Here is an 18093-nt window from a genome sequence, read left to right as displayed (position 1 = left end):
TTAAATTTCCTTTTGTTTTTTAATATATATTTTTGTTGATTTCAGAGAGGAAGTGAGAGGGAGAGACAGACACATCAATGATGAGAAAGAATCATTGATTGGCTGCCTCCTGCACGCCCCCCTACTGGGGATTGAGCCCACAACCTGGGCATGTGCCCTTGACCAGCGTCTAACCCAGACCCTTCAGTCCACAGGCCAACGCTCTATCCACTGAGCCAAACCAGCTAGGGCAAATTTCCTTTTAATATGTGCATTCCATTTCACCTCAGTGAGGCAGAATGACTTTTTCATGTTGTAGGTGTTTAATACATGTTTGATTAATTTAATTACAAAATAGATTTTTAAGTGAGAAGATAAGTCAGATTATATTACTTTTCCTCTGTTCTTCCAAGCTTACCACTCATGGTTCTAAAATTGAGTCTCCAAGATTTTTGCTGGCACTAGGAACTAAAGTGGTTTCTCTGCCTTCTGTTAAGCACCAGCAGTCATGTTGGAAAACCAATTGGAAAGTTGTCTCAGGGATAGGCCTGCAGTTTGGTCGCAAAACAGAAACAGCACAGTGATTTAAAGTCTCTGTCCTCTTTGAACTGCTTGGTTCCAGGATTCCGGTGTTCCAGGCTCCCAGCTGGAGTCTGGAGAACACGAGGTTTTGCTGGTAGTGCAAACATGGGCTGCTCAGGGTTCATATTCAGGCATTCCAGGAGCTTGTGATGGCTTTACCAGCAGCATGGGTATCCTGGCATTTCAGATCCTGAGCCAGGGAGCAGGGAGCCACCCACTTGGCCTTGAAAGCAAATCTCAGCTTTGCTCCTGTGTGGGACATCACACATGCCTCCCCATGTAGCGCAACCATTCTCTCGACTGAGCTCAAGTTATTACTGCACAAGCTCATAAATACTCCCACATCATTTATCCCAGTGTTTTCGGTTTTAAGGCACTAAAGGTAGCTTATATTTTATTTCATTTTATTTTCACTTCAACCACCACCCAATAAAAGTTTCAAGTAAGACCTAAAAACCTGGGATCATCCAGATGCTAATAAAACAATACTAGCATCCCAGGTCCTGGAGGAAGATATATCCCTGGCATTAATAATCTTTTAACGGGGATCCAGCACTGACTTTTAACATGGGTTTGGCTCTTTTTCTCAGTCATTTCTTTAAAAGAAATAGCAAGTTTTTAAGTTTTAATGAGCCAAGTATTGTCTTAATGAGCAAAGTATATGAATGATTAATCCCCTTACGTATGGGACACCTACAGTACATTTTCAAAGCCCAGCCTCTGAAGGCAGACCCAGCTTCCTGCTGTAGCTCTGTGATGGGTTTCCTAAGGCTGAGCAGCAGAGGATGGAGACATTGGTGACTGTGTGCATGCTAGGATTTTACCCACAGCCATAAATATTAAACCTTATCTTAGACAGATAACCTATTTGTGATGGATATAGTGCTTCAAACGAAAAAAATCGGTTTTTATTCTAACCTTGATTTGAACAAAGAGCTTGGCGCCTCTGGCCCTGAGTTTTCCTCAGATGTGCTGTGGGAATTATATGTCATAAAGGTCAGGTGGCATAACGGATGTGCAGGTGCCTTGAAAACTGTCATTCACTATACAGAATCTTGGCGTATTTGAATGAAGTTCCCTATCAACCCTGAGAACTTAAGACAGTCCTATGTAAAGTGAGCTGCTTTATGAGATGAGCAGGTATTTGCCTCCCCACCCTGCCCCCTGCCTTTTTCAGGGAGAATTGCTGTTTCCTTTTTTTGGTAGAAAAAAAGTATTTTTTTCTTCTCTTCCCTGCCAATTCAGTGGTCCACCTATTTTTCCCCTCTAGCCCACCTTCCCTATTTGCATTATTAGAATAACAATCCGGAAAAAGTGAAACTGACCCTCCCTAGGCCTGGTCCCGAGAGCACTTTCCCACCAGGACCTCCTGTCTCTCTGAGCTGGTCCATGATGAGCAAGGCTCACCCTAAGGACAGCAGTGTCGCTGCAGCACCGGTGAAAAGGACAGGAACGCCAGGTGGGATGCAACAGAGGAAGAGCCTCTCTCTGGTTATCAGGACAGTACCTCTCAACACTTGATAGCATTTTTCTTTCTAGATCAACTATTTAGGTACCACAATACCTTCTATGGTGCTTGTCATATAACAGCTCATTAATAAATAGTTGTCCAATAAGTGAATAAAAGAGGAAGTAAGTGGGAGGGAATCTTGATCCCAAGCTGCCCAGTTTTTGCTGGTGACAAATGGTCCCAGTGGACTAGGAGAACCCAGTTCGATGGTGGGAGTCGTGTTGATGCTGCTGCATGAAGTTGTCCCTTCCCCCACAACATCAGTGGGTACTAGAAAGTTGTGTGCCAGTAAGAGCTACTCTAAATGCTTGGAGAGGGAGGGGTGGGCTTAGAAAGAAACATTTCTGTTAAAAAGAAAAAAATACTGTCAATAGTATGGTAAAACAATAAGCAATCCTTAATGTATATATTTTGTATGTCTAGATTTTTTTTAAATTGGAGGTTTTATAAAAGGGTGAAATTTTCACTATCACTTACAATGGATTTCATGTTGTACCATTTATATTTTTATGTTTTAGGTCCTCCTGGTCCCAGGGGTCCGAAAGGTGACAGAGGCGCGCAGGGCCCCCCTGGTCCCACTGGCAACAAGGGACAGAAGGGAGAGAAAGGGGAGCCTGGTCCGCCCGGCCCTGCTGGTGAGAGGGGCCCAATTGGGCCGGTCGGCCCCCCTGGAGAGCGAGGCAGCAAAGGCTCCAAAGGCTCTCAGGGCGCCAAAGGCTCCCGTGGGTCTCCAGGGAAGCCCGGCCCTCAAGGACCCAGTGGGGACCCAGGCCCACAAGGCCCACCAGGCAAGGACGGACTCCCTGGCCCCCAGGGCCCTCCTGGCTTCCAGGGACTGCAAGGCACCGTGGGGGAGCCCGGGGTGCCTGGACCGCGGGGGCTGCCGGGCTTGCCTGGGGTGCCAGGCATGCCAGGCCCTAAGGGCCCCCCTGGCCCTCCAGGCCCATCAGGAGCAGCAGTGCCCCTGGCCCTGCAGAACGAGCCAACCACAGCACCTGAGGCCAATGGTAAGTCTGAGCCCTCCCTGGCACCAGGGGACGGGCAGTGTGTGTGCTCATGGCTAGGCTGGCCCCAGTGTGCCCTCCATGCTCCCCCCACACCCGTGGGGGAGGCACTGGGCTCTGCTGCTCTCACAGGTGCGTGTAAACATGACAGGTTCTCTAGCCCTTGTTTAACTGAGTCGGCCCTCAGGGACAAACCTGTCCCCAGACATTTCCTTCATGAAAGTCCAAGGCTGGCCTCTCCTGACCCATCCTGTCCTCACTTTATGCCCTTCACCTGAGGACAGACGTCCCTCACTTAACATGCAGGTGGAACTTTGTGTTACTGAAGCCCAGATTTCATGGCTTCTGAGAAGGTATTATGGTGACTTCTAGCCCTTTTCATAATTAAACCTTTGGTAAATTCTTAAATGCTGGGTTTGCACCCAAGCCAATTTTTCCTCTCCTTGGACCCACACCCAATTTCACTTGATTTCCTTCAGTACCACTCGGGTCATCTTTGCTGTTCTGTGAGCCCGATTAGGTTCCGGGTTCTCCCATGCAGTTGTCTATAGGTTCCATATGACTCCAGACTGACGGTGACCATCTGTGCCTGCACTGCCTTTGGTTGTTGTTTCTGTCATTGTAAGGACTAATCTGAATGCAAAAGAACAAAGCACAGATATTTTCCAGATTATGTAGTTTTAACCATAATTGCAGCTCCCTGTACTTGTCTTTGCTCCCAGCATGTCCGGGCTCCACACACGGACACGGGGCTGCTCCAGGCCTGCGCGGGAAGCAGGGCCTCTTGCACACAGCTGAAGAAGGCATGGTGCTTTTCCTGTTTTGTTTTTAATCAGTGTTGTGAACCTTTGTACTCCTAGGCTGCCCGCCTCACTGGAAGAACTTCACAGACAAATGCTACTATTTTTCGGTCGAGAAAGAAATTTTTGAGGATGCAAAACTTTTCTGTGAAGACAAGTCTTCACATCTCGTTTTCATAAACACAAGAGAGGAACAGGTATGTTTGTAGCATACTTAGAGTTGGGGAAAACTATAATTTAGGGATAGTTTACATTTGGAAATTGCATGCTTATTGGGGAGTCAAAGATATCAAGAATTCGTGGTCGTATAAAAACAGAAGGCTGTATTATGGAGATTTGGGCTTTATCCAGTGACAAGAAGCATTCCTGGCATGGGAATTGTATCCTCCTGCTTCCACCTGGAAGATTGCTGGTACAGCCTGGGAGACGTGTGGCTCCTCCTGGTGGCTGTCAAGAGCAGTAACGCAGAAGAGAAGCCTGCGGGCTGGCACCTGAGGAGAGAGGGGCAACGAGGCATGAGCACCATAGGGGTAGAGTGAGGTGTAAGGGACCAGACGTGTGGCCCCAGCAGGGTCAGAAAGAGCAGAAAAGTCCATAGGCACAGAGCCCACACGAGCTAGTGATGGTGAGCACTCCGTAGGCCCTTACTGTGTGCCAGGCACCGTTGCAAGCCATTTTCTCCTTTAAACTTTATGACCCTACTGAGGTTCCACGAGGTTTAAATGGTTTAATCATGGATGACAGATAATGCAGAGCTGAGCCTGAAAGTGAGGTCCATCTGGCAATGCCGATGCTCTTTCTTCGGTGCCACACTGTTCCAGTGGCCTCCTTCCTTTTCCCTAAGTATCTCCAGCAAACACAACCCAGAAAATAGATGCTTCCCCTAGTAACTGACTGGGAATGAGCATATAATCAGGTACCAGGGCTTTAGGATATACAGAGCTGGGCCCAATCCCAGCTCAGCCACTTATCTTTATGACGTAGGTTGTTGTAAGGCATAAAGACACTTTGCATGTGACATACTGGATGTGGCACCTGGCCCAGGGAAAGAGCTCCATGATGCCATGGCTGTTGCTATTGTAGACAAACACAGGAGGGGTGGGTGGTTGAAGGGGATGGAGCTGGCTGAACTCACTGAGTGGTCTGGGTGAGTTAGAGGAGGAAGAGCACCGCTGAAATATTACTTATGAGTTTACTAGGGCTCCAGTGCATGAATTCGTGCACCTTGAAAGGAACCGTTGGGCTGTGAGGCTGCAGTGGGCACAGGGGCGGTCTCAGCCCATTCTCCGAGCCCCTGCCTGGCCCCTCCTGCACGGCCCCTAGTCTGCTGGCAGCCCCGCTCCTGCCACGCGCCGACAGCGCCATACCCGCTGGCGGTGCGGAGCAATTGGGGCTGGCACCGTCAGCAGGTGCAAGCGGCAGTGGCTGCTGCCCTGATCGCCCCTCAGGAGCAGGGGGAGGTGGAGAAGCCCTTAGGGGCAATCGGGGCCGGCAGCCACCACTCATACCCGCTGACAGCGCCGGCAGCGGGTGGGAGCACAGCGCATGGGAGCAAAGAATTTTCAGTAACCATGAGAGGCTCGCCCCAATGACAGCGACCAGTGTGGTCTGGCACCCCTGCTCGCTCCCCCTGGTGGTCAGCACATGTCATAGCGAACAGTTCCGCCATTCAGTCTATTTGCATATTAGCCTTTTATTATCCTATATAATAAAAGGCTAATATGCAAATTGTCCCCTCGACCAGGAATTCAACCAGGAAGCAGGGCCAGCCAGCCAACCGCCCACGGCCCCTCCCCCCGCTGGCCTGGCCCCATCGGCCCTGATTGGAGCAGGCCAGCCGGACCCCACCTGTGCACAAATTTGTGCACTGGGCCTCTAGTATGGGATAAGAGGAAAACTGTCAAAGCCCCCAAGACAGTGCCAAACAAAAGTACAATAAAAAGGAGTACAGTGCCCTAACCGGTTTGGCTCAGTGGATAGAGCATCAGCCTGTGGACTCAAGGATCCCAGGTTTGATTCTGGTCAAGGGCATGTACCTTGGTTGCGGGCACATCCCCACTAGGGAGTGTGCAGGAGGCAGCTGGTTGATGTTTCTCTCTCATCAATGTTTCTAACTCTCTATCCCTCTCCCCACTCTCTGTAAAAAATCAATAAATTTTTTTTTTTTTTTTTTAAAAGGAGTACAGCAAAAGCAGAGTAATGTGCTGACACACATCCTCTTTTAAATTGTCCTTATTTTCTAAATGTTGGGGGAGAAACCCCACAGACATCTGTTCCAAGAAATACTAATGCACCGTCTCTGGTTTATTGCTCAGCAATGGATAAAAAAGCAGATGGTGGGGAGAGAGAGCCATTGGATCGGCCTCACGGATTCGGAGCATGAAAACGAATGGAAGTGGCTGGATGGGACGTCCCTAGAGTATAAGTGAGTGCTCAGAAACTTCCAGCTCGGTGGTCAGACTCGCACTGTTCTGTTTTTCACCTCTTGCCTGACTTCCTACAATTTCTTCCTTAACAACTCTATGTCCTAGACACTCCGCACACTGAGGTTCCTGGTACCAGTTGTGCATTTCTATGAAGGGAAATTGTAGTTGGGATGATGTATGCTATAAAGTAGGATTTTTCTTTTTGTGGAGTGAACTTTTTTCATTTCTATGAAAGAAAATCAGACTCACAAAAACCACGTATGTGACTGAAGTGTTCTCTTTAAATGCTGCCATGAAGGAGAAGGGAGCCCAGACGACCTCAGGCACATTCAGAGTTCACCCCTAATCTGGTTGGGCTTCTGTCCAGAGCATGATTATGAACTGCAAGTTTTACGGGAAGTTCAGGTGTACTTTAAACAAAGGTGTTTGTGGGGTAACCGTCTCCTAAAGGTTTGAAGATTCCCTCGTGTGGTCCGATGTGACTTGGGTTCTCCGAAGAATGCAAGCATGTCACAGCACCTTCTCAGAGCTCCTAGGCCCAGCAGCCTACCCCAGGTGTCCACCGTACCCAATCCTGCCCTAAGGTCTGATGATAACTTTGTGCCAATTTAAATTTCACTTCTTCCTAGTCCTGCCTTGCCTCTAATGGATGTGGAAATATACAATAAACTGTACTAAATGGAGCAGAATTTCTAAAAACCCACCTCTGAATCCTTTCCTTTGCTGGAGACAGAGAAGACAGGCCCGTGGGTGTGCATAGGGGTGAGGGCATCTCAGCTTCAGGAGCATGTCCCGAGCGTGGAGGAGACTGCAGCATCCATGGCACCAGCAGAGGAGAAAGCAAGGGCGCTTCCGGTCTCAGGCGGTGTCACGGGCATTGAGGCCAGACCTGGAGGAGTCGAGGAGCAGGAGTGGGTCAGAGGTGGTGGAGAGGCCACAGGTACATGGGCTGACAGAGGCTTCTCTGTACTTTTAAGTCATCCATGTGAAAATCACGATTGGAAGATACAGATGACCAGAATAGGGCCATGTCTTTAAAAAAAAAAGTGAGGGCCCAAAAGTCTAGGTGGAAAATTTGAAGATTTTAGGTCGGCTGAAGATGAGCCTCGGCCTGGCCTGACAGATATCCTGTCTGCTCGTCTCTGCACCTGTCCTTGTGGAGGGGAAGTGGCACCACACCCTGGTCCCCGGGAACGTGGCCGTCAGCCGGAGGAGAGTGCCCAGCATGGCTGACGTGCGCTTCAGGAAACTCAAACGGTTGAGAGTTGGCATCTAAAATCGGAGCAGCGCAGGGCTGGAGGTGGTGTGGGAAGCAGTGGTGATTAAAGGAAAGGATGAATCTGACTGACAGGTAAGAATGCCAAAACCTTTTTTTTTAAAGGAGCCCAAGGGGTGCTGAAAAAATACCAGTCTCCCCCACTTTTCTCACAGCCATAAATGCAAAAAAGGTCTGGGTTAGACTCACTAAGAAATTCAATCTTAAGCCTTCCTCCAAGAAAAAAACCAACGGATTGGCGCATATGGAACGGGTTGAGGAGAGACATTACTGTCTACGCCAGCTCTCCCAAGGCGGGACTTTCCGCCTTGTCCCCAGACTCCAGCGAGAATTACATGATTTGGAAGGAGAGCAACAGCTTTCGTACCTGGGACCCGAGGTACCAAAAGATTACATCACCAGACACCTTCCCGGGACCCTGTCCCCAGCCACCCTGGAACCCCCGCTGCGAGCTTTGGCTCTGCATCCCCAGCCACAGCACTGACTGCCCTTCTCATTTTCCACCCAAAGGAACACACATATGTGTAAAAACCCCCAGGATCAAGTTTTAAAAGCAAGAATAAACTAGGCAGACATAGCATGAGGCCTCAACACTGGATGCTAATTTAACTTGACATAGAATAATAAACATTGCACAAACTAGAAAGAGAGCCAGTGCCGCTAGGGGAGAGCGCACATGCCCCGGAGCCAATGGTTGGGCTCCAGGCCTTGACCGAGCACTCTCAGCTGTGCGACCTTGTGCGAGCTACTCAACCACGCGAAACCTCATGTCCTCATATAGAAAGGAGTATCACAGAAGGACCTACATAGGTATTGTGAATATTAAATGAGATAATACACATAAAGCATTTAGTACAGTACTTGGCCCATGGGGAGAGCTCAAGAAATGTCACCTGCTAGCACTGGTATTGTCATAATCCCAAGTATTTTCATGCTAGTCAGTAATAGCAGAATACTACTACATAGCATTTATATATTATACATTGTCCTGATTGAGATGCCACACACAGTAGCCCAGGTATCAGACTAAGTTTGGAAAGAAGACAGAATGTTCTCTGCCATGCCTTGGCATAGGGGCTGGGTGTCAGGCTCTCAGAGGTCTCCCCGAACACTTCTCACCTTTACCCTCTAGACCAGTGGTTCTCAACCTTCTGGCCCTTTAAATACAGTTCCTCATGTTGTGACCCAACCATAAAATTATTTTCATTGCTACTTCATAACTGTAATGTTGCTACTGTTATGAATCGTAATGTAAATATCTGATATGCAGGATGGTCTTAGGTGACCCCTGTGAAAGGGCCGTTTGACCGCCAAAGGGGTTGCGACCCACAGGTTGAGAACCGCTGCTCTAGACCCTGGCTCGCCTGCCACAGGTTTCCTCTTACCTTTTTTACATACATTCACATGCCCTTTTGAAATTGTCTCAGGGTATTGTGGTTTCTGTTAAAGAGGAAATAGACAAGGGATAAAAGGCTCTCTCCTCTGCCTCTTGAAACCTCCATGTTTTATGCTGATAGCTGATTGAGAAGGACAGTGCTGGAATACACAGACAAAAGTAACAGTCACATGGAGTGGATGCCACAGGCTGAGCGACACACAAATCTGAGCTAAAGGTTTATTTCCTATACAGCATATGACCTGACTCACTGACTTAGGACCAGCTATTGAGGAAAAGGACGGCATGAGCTACAGTATCTGCGACGTCTCGGAGCAGTGCCCAAGACAGGGTCCCAGATGCTTCAGGTCCACACACCAGTAAAATTCCAAAAGGAAGACTGGAGGTTGACAAACACTGCCACGATTTTATTTGCCAACTATGGACGTGGGTTTTAAAAATCACTTATCAACAAATCTCAGCACAGAAAAAAAAAGAAACCTACAGTCTTTTTCAATAAAAGACTGCTGACCATCACACACACACACACACACACAGTCCTTATTTTGCTCCTTTCACCACAAGCCTGTGAAAACTCCATTCCTGCCAGCACCAGCCCCCGACTAGTGATTGGCCAAGGTCCCATGGTAACAGTGATTATCCCAGAGCACCCTGTGAGCCAGCCTCCACGCTGGCCTGCGGGATCCTTTCCAGAGTGTGTGGCCAGCAGTATGAGCGAGAGGTGGTATTCTTCCACTTACGTAAGAAAACCTGACTTCCAGGACCACAATCCAGAAGACATATGTACCAACCCTAAGTGTGGCCATAGCAAAGAGCAGGCTTCAAAGGATATTTCAACATTCTCCTCTCAGTAACCGACAGATCTAGTAGAAAAACCAGAAGGGATATAGTAGACACTACCAACTAACGTAACTTCATGCACATTTTGGAACATTTCACCCAGTAACTACAAGTATACATGCATTTCAAGTACATATGGGACGTTCACCAAGATAAACTATATGCTGGGCCCTCAAGTGTTGATAAATTTAAAAGCAGTGGAATTAGGCAGAGTATTTTCTCTAACCAAAGCAAAATTAAATTAGAAATGGAGAACAAAAAAGCTATAAAATTCCCAAATATTTGGAAATTACAGGACACACTTCTAAATAATCTATGAATCAAAGAAGAAATCACAAAAGAAATTTCAAGTGTTCCAAACAAAATGAAAGTTTGTAAACATATCAAGTTTTTTGGGGATGCAGCTAACAATTTTAAAAGGGCATTTATAGCTTTAAAACACTTAGAAAAAATATTTTAAGTTGAAAAATCAATTATCTGAGCTTCTACTTTCAGAGGTTAAAAGAAGAAGAAGAGCAATTAATTCCACAGTAAGTGGAAGGAAGGAAACAAAGACCGGAAAGAATGAAACAGAAAACGTACAAACCAGAGAGGATCCGTGAGCCAGGAGCATGTCAAAGCCAATCTTTCCACTCTTGAGGGAACAAATGCAGGCATGTCCTTTGACAGAAGTGTCACTGTTAATGGAGGCTGAGTTAGCACAGGGGAGTCAGACACAAGTGGGATGTGCAGACTCTATCCACTTGTTCAGCGCAGTACTGTAAAATAGCCTTTTAAGGCCTTGCCTGCCCACCCGACTTGCCATTGCCCACCTAGATCAATCACCAGAGGTGTGATATTCTTCCTGAAGGTTTCCTGAAACACACTGAATCTCCTTTATTCTTGCCCACTTCTTGGTCCCCTGCACAGGACATCACTTGGTGGAAACATGCTGTCAAGTTACGAGTGACAGCTTTCATCTCAACATCACAAAGATAAAACATACCTGCCTTTCTGTCTACAGACTGCTCCAAACAACTTTATATAATAGAGGGCCAAAGAATGGTGGGCACCAGAAGGGAACACTCAGTGCCATCTAACTCAGCAATAACTCACTCATGCTTCATGTTTCTACCAGAGTGGCACTGGCTCAGGCCACTAGAGAGAAGTCTTCCACTGAACAGACCCCTATAACAGGAGAAAATTCTACAGCAAAGAAATACTCACCAGCAAGATTTTTCCTATTTTGAAGCCAGGCTCTTACCAGCAGAAGTTTTTTGGCCACGAAGCCTCAATCAATCTTGCGGTCAATAAGAAAGTTACTAAGTTGGAAGGGGCAATTCCCAAGATTGGGACTTTGTGTTTTATCTCCAATATGGTCAGCCCAGAATCCTGGGGGAAGGTCACACCCACAAACGGATGTGCTTGTGTTTCCAATTCACTGGAACAGTGAGTCCGAGTGCTTCCGAGGTCCCTGGTGTACTAACAATATGCTATCCAACCACTTCTGTGACATGTGTATTATACTAGGATATAGTATGGGATGCAGGGATTTTTCAGCTTAGGCCTCTGCCATTCTTTTCCCATTCTGTGTCTCCCTCCCCTCCCCTGCCCCCCCATCCTTCCCTCTCTGTAATTAGGTCCTTTGGTGGGGATTTTTTTTTTTTAAAGCATCCACGTGGAAGTCAACTATTTTCCCTCCCAACTTCATCTCTCTCTGGCATCTGGCAGCCTTAAGTTTTTAATTCATTTGTTTCTTGCCTGCTATGTGAGTTCTCTGAGGGCTGGGGCTCTGTCTATTCTCTATTTTGCTATGTTGCCATCACCTAGAATTATCCCTGACCTCATAGTAGGTGCTCTGTGGATATGTATTGTGTGAAAATGTGAATGAATTCATATTTTTAACTCTCCCTTCTATGACCTTGTTTTTAATCTCATCAGTTGATGGTTTTATCTAAATTACCTTTTCATCACTAGATTTAAGTAAGGTCACTCATTTTTTTTTTTAATCCCAGAATATACATTTGATGTGGGAAAGTCTTCTATTTTGTTGCCTTATCCTTTAACTATAATTTTCAATTGTCCTTTCCCACTGCCCTCTGATTTTGCTGGTTTTATTGTCAAAAGATGTGGGACAATTGGGCTCTATCCTCGGGTGGCCCTAGGACACTGTGGTTGATGGAATAATGAGTCATAGTTTATGGGAAGCACTCCTGCTGCAGATGTTCTTCCCGACCCTCCGTGTGAGGCAAGCTTGTCCTCTCAGGCAGTGACCACAGGCTGCTGTACAAGACCTGCTTCTTAGAGAAAATTTACCTTTCGAGTTTTTAGTCTTGATAGCACATCTAACTTACTGCATGAAAACAGAGTAAAGAAGAGCAAAACTTGGCAAAGTGGTGATTTGAGCAGCGGCATCCAAGTTAATAAGCCCCAAGTGAACTCATCCTAAAGAAAACTTGTTTTTAAGAATCTCTCTTCCAAAAAAGGCAGTGAAATGTCTGAGTCATTTTCAGTAAGATTAAATTACTGTTTCTTTCTAAAGCAACCAACGATCTAAAACTTAGCCACACAACCATAACCAAGTGTCTATAATTATAGGCTCTTGTAAATGTATATCAAGGGCCTCTCACTTTCTCTGCCTGACTCATTGACTTAGAGAGGCAAGGTATCAAAATGTACAAGGATCCCTCTAGGTTCTCACAAGAGAGTGTGTGTGTGTGTGTGTGTGTATCATATACTCAGAGTGCAGATAAATTCATGCACAAATATTTACGTGTCCAGAAGTCAGCATTGCAGTACACAAGACCATCTTCATTCATCTAACTGTGTTGAAGGAGGATTTACTCTCAGCATTGTGATGAAGTAGCTCAATGAGTTGATTTCATTCAGACAAAGAAAACAACCTTGTAGGGAGATGCTGCAATACACACTATAGGCACATCTCGGTTCCAGACCACAATAAAGCAAGTCATAATCTTTTTGCTGGGGGAGGCTCTTGCCTTCAATTTGTAAAAATATATATATATCTGAAGCATCATAAAACAGAGCACTATAAAATAAAGTATAGCTGTACTCTGCAAAACAGCTGATTCTTATTCTGAATAAGAGTTATGCATGCGCCCTGGCCAGGTGGCTCAGTTAGTTGGAGGGTTGTCCTTTGCACTAGAAAGATTGTGGGTTCAATTCCCGGTCAGGCAATTGGTTGCAGGTTTGAACAGGAGGCAACCAATCGATGCCTCTCTCTCTCTTTCTCTTTCCCTCCCACCCTCCCTTCCTGCCTTCCTCTCTCTCTCAAAAAAAATATTTTTTTAAAATCAGTAAACACATCCTTGGGTGAGGATAAAAAAAGAGTATGCATGGATTTTTAAACAATGCATTTTCATTCTAAGACAAATGACATGCTTCAGTTTTTGGGTTTTGTTTTTTTATATTTCCCTGCTGCTTTGGGGGAAAGAAAACTTCTACATGACTTTAAAATAACATTCAATTTCTGTTTTGTTAAAAGAAATTGGAAAGCTGGACAGCCAGATGACTGGGGCCATGGCCATGGGCCAGGAGAAGACTGTGCTGGGCTAATTTACGCTGGGCAGTGGAACGATTTCCAGTGTGAAGACATCAATAACTTCATATGTGAAAAAGACAGGGAGACAGGTAAGCAGTAGAGGGAACTGAAGAGGGAGCTGCAGAGGTTATATCCTATTAAAGGGCAAGAGGGCTCTGAATCCAGTCCTGGTTTTGCCACTGAGGAATAATAATAGCATCCTCTCAATGAGGTTGTTGTGAGGAGGCGATAATAAAGGTGCCTAATGTAGAGAAAGTACTCAATAAATGTTAGACTAACTAGCCTAGGTTACACTGTCAGACATTTGTTCTTTAACATATGGCACCAGTATTACATTCTTTTCATAGAGTTCCATACACAGTTCAGGTAGCCAAGCATTTAATTCCACCTGTATTTATTTAGCATTTACTATGGGCAAGATGCTGTAGTAGATAATGGAGAGATATAGTCAGTGCCCCTTATAAGTTAATAAGCCAAAGAGGCTTTTAGAGATTTTTTCCATTTCAAAAGTACTTATCTAAAGCTTCACTTAATACATGACCTTCTTTAGAATGTGTTCTCTTAATTTTTTTCATCACAACTAGATTTAAAAATTTTAGGGAGAAGGAGTGAACCTAATAGTTACGGGATTTCTTTTGGAGGTGATGAAAATGTTCTAAATTGTACAACTTTGTGAATATGATAGAAACCACGTTGATTGTATACTTTAAATGATATGTGAAGTGTATCTTATTAAGCCTTTATTTTTTAAAAAAAGTTGGAAGACCTTGGAGGGCAGGCACTATCTTTGCACTCTCCCTCTGCCATGCTGCAGAGAATCAGTATATTTCTAAAGGGTGCCCCAGTTTTTTGCAGCTGCTGCCCAGGGGACATGCCTTGATCACCTACTTCTAGAGCTTGCATTCCTCAGTTCCCATGGGCCAGTAACAGAGACACAGTTCTCGGCCAGCTACCACCCCCAGGGCACAGCACACACAGCAGAATGAATTACACCCCAAGTGTTTCTGTGAAAGAAACCTATTTGCTTGTCCTGGAGCTTCAGCAAGGGGGGCAAGGCTTCTGGTTTGGCACACGTCTAGGGGACTTCTGAGGCCAGTGGACTCCATCTTTGCACACTTACTCTGCCTCATTCCAGGTAATCAGTATCTCCTAGAAAGAAGCTTGTACACTCATCTGGTGCCCTGACCACTGCGACAACTGCTCAGGAGACACTTCTAGTTCACCCAGCTCTGGTTGCCAGAGGAACAAACACTTGTGGTCCTACTGTATACATTTACATATCTTAAAAGCAGCTGCCTGAAGATCTGGCTTCCAATCAGTCCAAATCTGGGTGCTGACTGAGATCCTCTCCTTGGGTACCTCTCCTTTGGATCTGCCTCAATTACTGGGGGACTAATTATAAAATAGGCTACTTGGACAATCAAGAGCTAGGGCAGGGTTCAACGACAAGGTTCATCTCCTACACAAGGCTACTCCCTCAAGACTGGAAAAGGTGGCACTTTAATGTATAGAAACCAAAATGGGGAATCAAGGTAAATGAAGAAAAGAAATATGTTCCAAAAAAAGAACAAGATAAAACCTCAAAAAGTCCTCAATGAAATGGAGATAACTAATATAAGAAAGTGTCAAATAGAAGTCACAGAGCTGAAGAATACAATAACTGCAATGAAAAATATACCTGTGGGATTCAACAGTATACTAGATGAAGCAGAGGAAAGGATCAGTGAACTGAGAGAGGGCAGTGGAGGTCGCTAACTCAATCAACAAAGAAAGAATTTCAAAAAGTGAAGATAGCTTAAAGGAATTATGAGACGTCCAGCGGATCAACATTCACATTATAGAAGGTCCCAGAAGAAAAAGCAAAAGATAAGCTTATTTGAAGAAATAATGATTGAAAATGTCTATAACTTAGGGAAGAAATGTCCATAAGCTGGATCAGACATCTAATCCAGGAAACCAGAGCACTCCAAATAAGAGGAACCCAAAGAGACCTGAAGCAGGTTTCTTAAAATATCAAAAGTTAAAGGAGAAAATATTAAAATTTGCAAGAGAAAAACTACTTGTTGCATACAAGGAAACTCCTAAGAGACTATCAGCAGATTTTTTTTTCAACAGAAACTTGGCAGGCCAGAAGAGTGGCACAATATATTCAAGTGCTGAAATAAAAAACATCCAACCAAGAACACTACTTGGCAAGTTGTCCTTCAGAATTAAAAGAGATTAAAAAATTTTCCAGAAAAGCAAAACCTAAAGGAGTCCATCATCACTAGACTAGTCTTATAAAAAATGTTAAGCTGAAAATAAAAGTAACAGGGTAACAGATGAACATGTAAATTTCACGGGTAAAGGTGAATATAGTAAAATTCAGAATAATCTCATTTTGTAAAGATGGTACATTAATCATTATAGAGCTAGTATGAAGTTTGAAAGAGAAAAGTAGTAAAAATAACTGATAATTTGTTAAGGGATAAGCAATAGAAAAAGATATTCATTGTGACATCAAAAACAAAAAATGGTGGGGGAAGAATAAAAGTGTAGAGCTGTAGAATGTGCTCAAACTTAAATTGTTTTTAACTTAAAATAGAGTGTTATAAATATAAGCTGTTATACATAAGCCTCATGGTAACTACAAAGCAAAAACCTATAGTAGATACATAGAAAAAAAGAGAGAGAGAGAGAGAAAGGAATCTAAGCATACCACTAATGAAATTCATCAAATCACAAAGGAAGAAAGCAAGAGAAAAAAGAGAGAAGAAAGGAACAGAGGAATTACAAAACCAACAGGAAACAAATGGCAATAAGTACATTCTTATCAATAATTACTTTAAATGTAAATGGACTAAATTCTCCAATCAAAAGACATAGTGGCCCAGCCGGTGTTGTTCAGTGGTTTATAGAGCATTGACCTATAAACCAGGAGGTCACAATTCAATTCCTGGTCAGGACACATGCCCAGGTTTTAGGCTCGATCCCCAGTAGGAGGCGTGCAGGAAGCAGCCAATGATTCTCTCTGATCATTGATGTTTCTATCTCTCCCTCTTCCTCTCTGAAATCAGTAAAATATCTTTTAAAAACTTTTTTAATATATGAGTGGCTAGATAAAAATACAATCTATGTGCTCCCTACAAGAGATTCACTTCAATGAAGGACACACAGACTGAAAGTGAAAGGATAGAAAAAGATATTCTATGCAAATGGAAACCAAAAGAAGTTGGGGTACCTATATGTATATGAGGCAAATAGACTTTAAAGATTTTTTAAAATTGATTTTTAGAGAGAGAGAAACATTGATGCAAGAACAAACGGAATGGAGCCCACAACCCAGGCATATGCTCTGACCAGGAATCTAACCAGCAACCCTACGGTGCGTGGGATGACACCCAACCAACTGAGCCATACTGGCAGGGCAGGCAAAATAGACTTTAAAACAAAAACTGTAATAAGACCAGGTCATTACATAATGATAAAGAAGTTAATATAAGAGGATAAACATTTGTAAGTATTTATGCACACAACACATTATATTTGAAGCACCAAAATATGTAGAGCAAATATTAACAGAACTAAAGAGAGAAATAAATAACATTACATTGATAACAGAGGACTTTAATGGATAAATCATCCAGATAGATCAGTGGTTCTCAACCTTCCTTATGCCGCGACCCTTTAATACAGTTCCTCATGTTGTGGTGACCCCCAACCACAAAATTATTTTCATTGCTACTTCATAACTGTAATTTTGCTACTGTTATGAATCGTAATGTAAATATCTGATATGCAGGATGTATTTTCATTGTTACAAATTGAACATAATTAAAGCATAGTGATTAATCACAAAAACAATATGTAATTATATGTGTGTTTTCCAGTGGTCTTAGGTGACCCCTGTGAAAGGGTCGTTTGATCCCCAAAGGTGTCGCAACCCACAGGCTGAGAACCGCTGAGATAGACAATTAGGAAGGAAACATTGGCCTTAAACAACACATTAGACCAAATGGACTTAACAGATATATACTTAACATTCCACCCAAAAGCAACAGAATACATATTCTTCTCAAGTATATATGGGACACTGTCCAGGATATATCTTATGTTAGTCCACAAAACAAGTCTTAATAAGTTTAAGAAGACTGAAATATCAAACATCTCTTCTGACCACAAGGATATGAAACTAGCAATGAGTTACAAGAAGAAAACTGGAACATTCACAAATATATGGCGATTAAACAGTATGCTACTGCACTACAAATGGGTCAAATAAGAAATCAAAAGAATAAAATATCTTGAGCCTGGCCAGTATTCTCAGTGGTTAGAGATCAGCCGAAACACACAAGGGTCACAGGTTCGATTCTGGTCAAGGGCATGTACCTGGTTTACAGGTTCACTCCCTGCCCAGTCGGAGCGAAGGCAGAAGGCCACCAATGGATGTGTTTCTCTCACATCAATGTTTCTCTCTCTCCCCTTTCCTCCCTCCCTTCCACTCTCTCTGAAAAGCAATGGAAAAAATATCCTCAGGTGAGGATTATTAGCAACACAACAAGAATACCTTGAGACAAATGAAAATGGAAACACAATATACCAAAACTTATGAGATTCAGCAAAAGCAGTTCTAAGAGGGAATTTCATAGCAATAAATGGCTACATCAAGAAACAAGAGAAATCTCAAATAACCTAACTTTACACCTCCAGGAATTAGAAAAAGAACAAATGATGCCCCAAATTGATAGAGGTAAGGAAAT

The 18093-nt window shown here is 44.1% G+C and overlaps 1 protein-coding gene and 1 long non-coding RNA gene across 3 annotated transcripts in view; one reads left to right on the top strand and one right to left on the bottom strand.

Moving 5' to 3' along the window:
- The window catches only part of COLEC12 (collectin subfamily member 12), a 176653-nt gene that overhangs the window by 154858 nt on the left and 3702 nt on the right, over positions 1-18093 (top strand). Inside the window, exons 6-9 of the mRNA XM_070420537.1 lie at positions 2590-3078; positions 3936-4072; positions 6191-6300; positions 13298-13443. Coding sequence (XP_070276638.1) covers positions 2590-3078; positions 3936-4072; positions 6191-6300; positions 13298-13443 — 882 coding nt within the window. The remainder of the gene's footprint in view (positions 1-2589; positions 3079-3935; positions 4073-6190; positions 6301-13297; positions 13444-18093) is intronic.
- LOC139013987 (uncharacterized) overlaps positions 247-18093 on the bottom strand; it is a 57215-nt gene continuing 39368 nt past the window's right edge. For both annotated transcript variants that reach the window (XR_011472177.1, XR_011472176.1), the window contains exons 3-4: positions 7006-7190; positions 247-4366 (exon numbers count right to left, since the gene is read on the bottom strand). This is a non-coding gene — a long non-coding RNA (uncharacterized lncRNA). The remainder of the gene's footprint in view (positions 4367-7005; positions 7191-18093) is intronic.

The sequence above is a fragment of the Myotis yumanensis genome, unplaced genomic scaffold, assembly GCF_028538775.1.
Source record: "Myotis yumanensis isolate MYYU_CA2020_CCGP unplaced genomic scaffold, mMyoYum1.0.hap1 SCAF_7, whole genome shotgun sequence".
NCBI lineage: Eukaryota > Metazoa > Chordata > Mammalia > Chiroptera > Vespertilionidae > Myotis > Myotis yumanensis.
This window is presented reverse-complemented; position numbering and strand designations above follow the sequence as displayed.